The sequence below is a fragment of the Stigmatopora nigra genome, chromosome 21 (assembly GCF_051989575.1).
Source record: "Stigmatopora nigra isolate UIUO_SnigA chromosome 21, RoL_Snig_1.1, whole genome shotgun sequence".
NCBI lineage: Eukaryota > Metazoa > Chordata > Actinopteri > Syngnathiformes > Syngnathidae > Stigmatopora > Stigmatopora nigra.
Window position 1 is genome coordinate 76445 of NC_135528.1, and position 8792 is coordinate 85236.

General features: G+C 36.2%; 1 protein-coding gene across 5 annotated transcripts in view; it reads left to right on the plus strand.

Moving 5' to 3' along the window:
• The window catches only part of ngly1 (N-glycanase 1), a 65588-nt gene extending 57526 nt beyond the window's left edge, over positions 1–8062 (plus strand). For all 5 annotated transcript variants that reach the window (XM_077743108.1, XM_077743109.1, XM_077743110.1 and 2 more), the window contains 5 exons: positions 2913–3023; positions 3096–3278; positions 3362–3547; positions 7233–7410; positions 7481–8062. In XM_077743108.1, the coding sequence (XP_077599234.1) occupies positions 2913–3023; positions 3096–3278; positions 3362–3547; positions 7233–7410; positions 7481–7656 (834 nt within the window). In that variant the 3' untranslated portion in view covers positions 7657–8062. The remainder of the gene's footprint in view (positions 1–2912; positions 3024–3095; positions 3279–3361; positions 3548–7232; positions 7411–7480) is intronic.
• The last annotated feature ends 730 nt before the right edge of the window (positions 8063–8792 follow it).

The window sequence follows — 8792 nt, forward strand, 5'->3', positions numbered from 1 at the left end:
CAGATGTACTAAAATGATGTTTCTAATGTTAATAAGCTAAATAGAGCAAAACGTTATTCATTGCGAGCAAATATATAATAATGTAAGACGAATAAGCTAAGTAAAGTGAAGCGTTCTTCATTGCGAGCAAATATATAACAATTTAAGACTAATAATTCTAATACTCCTTTACCTTCTGAATTTAAGAAAATTTAGCTGATATGTGAGCGAATTTCTATTTTTAGCATGCTACTCTTTACACAAGAATTTATAATAGGTTCATGACAAACCTTTGAGGGAAGAGATAAAAATTAGACATCACTTGTTCAAAGTAGAAATCATGGGATGTTCAATATGAAACGGAATGAATGTGTTCACAGTGTAGATGTTTCTTTGTTGTCATGAGTTAAGCTTGACACGTTATGGAATACATCCAAAAATGGGTACAGTAATTTGCACGGATGTGATTGTTGCCATTGTTGTGACCTTGGCTCAGAATTGTTTTAAACTTCCCCAATTGAATATATTAGAGGGTAAAGGTCCGTTCACATGTTTATTGGTCATCAAAACAACACAAGAATAAAACAACAGTAAAAAAAGCATGTTTGCATTACACATTGTTGAGACTTACTTTCGTTACATAGAGGCTAAAGGCGAAAATCAGTGCATTAACCACTTGCGTTTGGTGTAGACTAATAATAGTCGTCTCTAAAATGCAAACTTTGCAGCTAAAATATGACATTTCAAACACTATCTTCTATTTGTAAACAAATCAAAACATGAAAGAATGTAGGGGGGATATGCTCTGTGAAAGGAAAAAAATGGAGTCTGCAAGTCTAAAGCTCTCATTTAGCGAATCGGGGGTTTGATTTCAGCTCCCAACTGCACCCATTGATTTTGTAGCCCAGGGGTGGCAAACAAGTTAAACTGTGGGATCCAAAGAGCCACACCGTATGTCAAAAGCAGCGCAAAATATCCCATCTGCCCAATGATTTTTAAAATGTAAATTATTGTTTGTTTGTCTGTATGGGGAAGATTGCAGTGATTTGTTGTTTTTTCAAACATGGAGAAACAAAAGCTGAGGTGATGATGGTAACACTTGGACCAGACAGAGGAATGTGCATCTTAGCCCAGATGAAGGAAAGTACTGATATGTTCTTATAACTAGACTTTAAACTGTGTAAAGGAAATGTAATATCAGCCAGGATCCTGTATTGTTTTTCAGTAACTCTGGAATCAAACACACTAGGAAATTGCAATCAGTGTTTGTGTTCTTCATTAAATTTTTAACTTCCTATCATGGGAAATTCAGAACATGCTATTGTTCATTTTAAGAAGGTAACATTTACGTGGTTTCCCTGGGTCGCATTTTGGGTTAGGACAGAGGCACCACACTCCCTTCCTCAACAGCCCCTATCCAGTCTCTTTTCCATATCTCCCTCCTGTACTACACCTGAATCAAATGATCAAGTCATCAGCAAACAATCCAGAAGCTTGATAAGGTTCCAGATTATTTGATTCATGTGTGTTGGTGGAGGAAGACAGACAACTGTGGCTCACTGTGCACTTAAAGAAAAAACCTGTTTAAAATTCCCCTGATATTATCCATTTTTCTTTCTTTTCCAAATTTTTCATATTGTAGCTTTGAGGGCGTCTGTCATAGTTTTTATTTTAAATTGTTCCAGAGATAATAAAGGCTCTGATATGCTGTGGCCACGGTCTCGACTCCACCTCTAAGTGTCCATCAGGTATATTGACCCCCAGCCCAAAAGGACGATTTTAGGGTCATATTTGCAATTTACACATCCATAAAGCAGGTAGAATTGAAGAGGGGAAACACCCTTTGTATTTTAACTTGCAAGGAGAATGGTCATTGGAAACCTCTTTGTAATTGCCCAACTGCGTTTTGCCAGTTTATTCATAAAAGCCCTATTTACATGGCGTCCAAACCCTGACGGGTGGGGTGAGCTGAATTAGTTGGGACACTGGAGATCGGTCCTGTATTAGGCAGGAACCTCAGACATAACCATTTTAGCTTATCAGTTTGCTAAGAGATAACAAGACATGTTTTGAATTTACTCAGATCATTAATAAGTAACCTTGCAACATCTACAGCTCTCTGATATCATAGAAATGAAGTGTTTTAAGGCAAGCAAAAGCATGCATAAGTAGCAGGCAAAGCTTATACTTTTTCCAGCGAATGCATAATAATGATCTAGCACTCATTTCCTACAAAACTGTATCTAAACGCAACGCGAAACTATAGCACTTCAGCCCCGTTTCTTCCAAAGCAATAAATGAATTACTATCTAAGATTCTCTTTCCTACCTGTCCACCTCAGCTAAATGCTCCCCTTGTTAATTATTGCAATTCCCCTTAAGCGATTAAAAATGATACAATCATTGGGCACATTATTTGATACACTGGGCACACGTAAAAATCTAAAATGGAGTACTACAAAAGGGACGGCTTTCGACCATGGTAGAACATGCTCTTGCCACCATCTGGCGGACAGACACGGGAATCACATCTCCCTTTTTAACAATATTTCAGCAAGTCACATTTTCATATGCATTAATAAATAATTTCCTTCTAAATTTTTGTGTTTTCTCACATCTTTAGTGCAAAGTTGGGACGCTTTGACCAATTTTAAAGGTTGTAGTTGGTATTTGTGTGAGGACCATGGAACAAATTACAGAATTTACATATAAAGTACAACTCTACTCATGAAATTTAGTTATGAAAAAAGTTATGGAACCAATTTATTTTGTAAGCAGAGGTACGTCTGTATTCTTCATTATCTAGTTTTCTGAAAATGCCCTGCAATTGAATCCTGATGCTGATTTTCCATTTCCATGTGATCAGGATGTTAGACGGAAAGGGAATTCAAACCTTGCACTAGAGTTAAATGTTTTTTTGTGTGTGTTTTGTAGGTGGTTGATGTGACATGGAGGTATTCATCCAAACATGCAGAGGTGTTGTTAAGACGGACGAGTGTTCACGAGACTTGGTTACTGCACACCATTATTAGACTCAATGCTTTGGTATGTTTTTACCTTCTTCTATAACCCTTAACTCTGTTTATCATAATGTCAACTTTTAACTTCATACCTCAGAGACAGCAATCCTTGAGTGCCAACAGGAAAGGCGAACTGACTAAACGGCTACTTATTGAACTTGTTGAGTTCATTTCTCCCAAAAAAACAAAAAGTGACCTCGGAGGACGCATATCTGGGTCACTGGATTGGAAGATAGCAAGAGGAGAGGTTGGAGGTTCAATTTCATGTATTCCTCAGCAGGTGTGGTATATGTCAGATCCATTACCTTGAGTAAATTGGTCTCAGCCTTATATAAATAATTATGCACTTGTTTTTCATCTCAGGGTTCAGGCTATGTTTTCACGCCTACTGATAAAGAGAAGAAGGTGAAGTTAATTCATGTGTCGTACAATGCAACTAAAGATCAATACTATCGAATCTCCAATGACTTTGAGGTCATCAGCCACTGGGATCAATGTGTGTGGAGTAAGGAGTCTGTCTTTAGGAAGGTGGAAATTGACTGGGAGATGGTATGTGCACTGCTTTGGTATAAATAGTAAATAGCTCTAAATGACAACAGGGTTCCAACGATCTTTGCAGATATGCTGTTGACATTTAAATATTAAATAGATAGACAAGAAAAAAAAAAAGGTACCGTATTTTCACGTCAATAAGGCGCACTAAAAAGTCTTAAACTTTCTCCAAAATAGACAGGGCGCTTTATGATGCGGAGCGCTGTGTGTAAGCTCTAAAGCCTGACTGAGATCACTTCTTGCCAACACACTTCTTATATTGAGAGAAGACAGACGTAGATGGGGTCAGACGCTAAAGGCACGTCCCTACAAGTTACCCGTATATTCTAGTGTGGGCATGTTTATTGCAAAACAATTTTGGTTTGGTTTATAAAAAAATGAATACCATACAAATAGACACGCTAACGAAGCTCAGTTTAAACTTCAAGCCATCAATTATGCAGGGGAATAAGGGAATAGAGCAGCTGCAAAGGAATTTTTTATCAACGAATAAGCAAATAGAGGAAGCAGGAAAACGAGGTTCGCGATGTAAATAAGAAGCTTAGTTGATTTGCGCGTGCCCATCTTGCAGCAGCAGTGAAAAACCAAGTCACGACTATGAACTCTAACCTTGCCGCCATTCCCGGAGGTTTAACTAAAGCTTTTGCCAAAGCCGACACAGCTTTACAAAGAGTGTAGGAGGCATTGCCGGGCTAGTTACGCCACTATTTTCGAATGGATTTTGGCTGCTTGGGCGAACGTGTCTGCTTGTACTGTTTTTTTAAGTTCTGCCAAAGCCGACACAGCTTTACGATGAGTAGAAGGCAGCGCCAGGCTTGTTACGCCACTATTTTCTAATGGATTGTGGCCGTTCGGACGAACATGTCTGCTAGAACTGTTGTGCGAGCTTTTGCCAATGCCAGCATCATTTCTGTGGAGCCACATGGCAATGAGAGTGACTCTGACAAAGAAGAGAGGGAATCCAGTGTTTTTGATGAATCATTTGGACAATTGTTCAATTCACAGAAAATTAAGCATTTTTATGGATTTGTGGGTTGATGGTTGATCAAAAAACGTAGTACATTGTAAAATTGCTAAATAAAGTATAACCGAACTCAATTTTGCTTCTGTTGCCTTTTTAAAACATGTTTTTAGTGTCTGTCCGTATGTTTAAGCTGGTTTATGTTTTGCCATGCCTGGCTTTGCCTTAAAATGTGGTGCGTCTTGTGTGTGTCAAATACAGAAATAGCATTCGCTACTGACACTGCACCTTTAAATGCTGTGCACCATATAGTCATGAAAATACGGTAATAATTATTATTCTATAATAAAATATAGATCACTTCCTCTCATTTAAACAACTGGAAAGAGCAAATAATAACTAAAGAAAAACATTCGGGGAAAAAAGAGGGTCCTAGCTTTTCATATATCCCTTTGTCCTGATTCTGTAGCTAAGTGTAATTTTTATCTTTTTTTATTATTTAATGTTCCATTGAAAGAAACTACTGAACACGTATGTATTCATTCATTTTTTATTATTATTAACTACATATTTCTATTTACAGGCAACCATTGATTGAAAAAATGTCTGCCTTTGTAATTTGTGGTCTCCCCGATTTTACGCAAGGAACAGCAGAGTTGAATGTTCCCATTTCTCTCATATAAGACACCACCCTGTCTTATACGAGAGAAATCGGAACATCCAACTATTAAGCCAAATGAAAAAATGGTATGTATTACTTTACTTTATTTGAATTTTTGTTGGCCTGGACCAGTGTTGTTCCTTGCGTAAAAAACATAAAACATTTTTTCCATCTATGGTTGCTTGTAAATAGACTTATGTAATTAATAATAATAAATAATGAATTGATAAAACAAGTGTCTGTTCATATTTCTTTCAATGGAACAAAAATAATCTAAACATAGTTAAACGTGCTCTGACTGGCCAGTAGCCTTCATTTTGAAATCAAACAAAATTCCACATTTATTTTTTAGTTGTTGTATTTTCTGTCCGAAAGTGACAACTATTGGGGGAATATGAATCGTCGAAAGAATTGAGATATTTTGACATTAGAAGCAATATGGCTGATAGATCTGAAATTACAATTTCAGGAGCAGGTTAAGATAGAGTCAGCTCAATTTAATAGGAAATAGCTGACTGCAGGATGGGGGAGAATGCTCGAAGAGCTGTGAACTGCTCACAGTCTGTCGTCGTCGCAATTCTCTCTGAATGAACAGTGCGTCAGTCTTTATATAGAAAACAGGGCATAATATGGTTTCTATTACAACGACCAAACTCTGGGCAATGTCTGATTAATCAGTGGCAGGTCTCCATGACAACGACCAAACTTTCGGCAAAGTCTGATTAATCAGTGACAAGTCTCCATGGCAACGACCAAACTGGCCACGTTTCTTATGACAACGATGTTTCTATACTTACAAAAAATGATACAATATGAACAAGCAATTGCCAAGCGACTTTGTCATTTTAGCTCAATGTTATCTTAAAATGGCTGCCACAACATTTTAAACTTCTGGTAAGAAAAAATTACTGTAGTTATAAGTGATCTGACCATAGATTTTGCCATGTCACCATATCACAATAGTTAAGGGTGATGGAAGGTCTTGCGGTTGATCGTTAAAATATAAACATTGATACCCACATAATTTGTATGCCATTATTGCACCCAGAGACTTGGTGAACACTACGCATAGAGCTATGGGCATATTTCCTGGTCGTGTTTACGTTACTTCCTTTTTGAAATTATCCACATGCAAACAACACCCTCCCTTTCGGAACATGGAAAGTTAATGATTGTACATTTGTGATTCTAAAATTGTAAGATAACATTAAGATAAAATGACAAAGTCGCTTGGCAATTGCTTGTTCATATTGTATATAGAAACATCGTTGTCATAAGAAACTTGCCCCGAGTTTGGTCGTTGTCATGGAGTCTTGACACTGATTCCCCGGACTTTGCTCAAAGTTTGATTGTTGCCATGGAGACTTGTCACTGATTAATCAGACTTTGCCAAGAGCTTGGTCGGTGTCATAAAAACCATACTATGCCCTGTTTTCCTATATAAAGACTGACCCACTGTTCATTCAGAGAGAGTTGCAAGGCCGACAGACTGTGAGCGTGTTCACAGCTGTTTGAGCTTTCTCCCCCATCCTGCAGTCTTATAATAAACCTATTTTCTATTAAATTGATCTCACTGTTTCTTTACCTGCTCCTGAAGTTGTTTTTCAGATCTATCAAAATAAAACAAAATTCACATCAAAATAGACTTGTTCATATTTTCAAATTGAATAATTTGATATTTTACAAAGACCGGCAGATTAACTTATGCTATTGTGCCTAATAATATGCTTTTGATTCATACGGTATCTCAGAAATACCACGTGTGATGATTTTTCTTAAGACTTTCCCTTCAAAGTAGCACATTTTTACTCTCTAATAAAACCATAAAAATATGGAGGTCAAAATTGAGAATCGGGGAAGTTTATACATGAGAAGTTGTAAATTACAACAATTGTAAGAAAAAATTAAGGGTGCGGCTTATGAATGCAGGCTTCCATGCGAGTAAATATGGTCATTACTTTTCCTTTGAACAAATCAGTATCCAAACATATTGACTGACATTAGTAGCATTTGTAGATCTGGTTTTGTTTTCTAACTATTTGCTGTATTTCTTCCATTAGGTATATATTGCCCGAACTGAAGGATCATCTACAGGACAAATCAGCTGGAAATTTGACCTGGAGCCAGCACGATTAAATGTGAAGTCAATTTCAATCAAGGCCTGTAGCCAAATATTCAATTCTGGAAAGGTCAGCTGGCTCTTGCAATCAGGCATAGTTACAAGAGAGTTTGCTGGAGGTATATCCTTTAATTACTATTACCCAATATGAATTTGTTTGTTAATTATCTCTTGTATTCAAATCTACAGATGGAAGCATGAAATCATTCAAGTGTCTAAATGGCTCCTATGAGTTCACTGTCACTGCACTTCTCAGTGGTGGTGAAGGGAATGCGTCATGGCAACATTCCCAACTCTTTAGACAAAGTCTAAAGGAGAAAGAGGAGTCTTCATTTGAAATTGTTATTCACCTAAAAGACACATGAAGATACATTTTAGCCTATTAAATGCAGTTAAACTTTTTTAAACTTTTGAACCTTATTTTGTAATATGTTACTTCCATTCTGTGTATCACCTACCTGTGTTAACTGTGTTAAATGCTGCTCCAAAAAATGCTGGTAAGAACAATATCGACTGTCAAGAAATGACCTGAGTATATTAAAAGGCGAACAACCTCTAGTAAATTTTCTGTTATGGTAAATACGGCTGCTTTCACAAAAATATTTTTTAATTAATTAAATGTCTGCCCAATAGTTTGGTGATGATTTTTTGAGAAATAGTGTCCTTTATTATCTTTTTCAATTTATTAAACAGGATTTCTTCAGATGGATAGACAGAAGAAAAGTGGACTCAATTGTATTCAATTATTTGAATAAAGCTCTCTCACCCTCAGCCCAAAGTTGGCATTAATTTGAATATTAGTAGGTCTATTTCAGGTACAAAGGAACATCCAAAGCCCTTTGTTAGTGTGTGTGTGTTTGTGTGTGTGTATGTGTGTGTGTGTGTTTGTGTGTGTGTGAATGTGTATGTGTGTGTACGTGAATGTGAAAGTGTGAAAATGTGTGTGTGTGTATGTCTATGTATATTTATATGTAATACATAGACAAACATACACATACACACATAGACATACACATACATATATACATTGTATATATGTGTGTGTATATGTATATATATATATGTATGTGTTTATATATGTATGTGTATATGTATGTATATGTATATATATATGTATGTGTATATGTATATATATATGTATATGTATATGTATGTATGTATATATATATATATATATATATATGTATGTGTGTGTATATATATATATATATATATATGTATATATATATTTACACATATACATATAAATACACATATACATATATATATATATACACATATACATATATATACACATACATATACATATATATACATATACACATATATACATATATACATTACAATGTCCAAAAACTTGGAAATTATACAGGGATTCGTGGCCATAAAGGAGTGACAGGCTGCTACCAGTCTTATGCCGTTCCAGGATCGCATAGCGGTGGAGATGCTCCTTATGGAGGGGGCGTGTGTGCAAAATGTTTAGAGAACAATGTTGTACCTT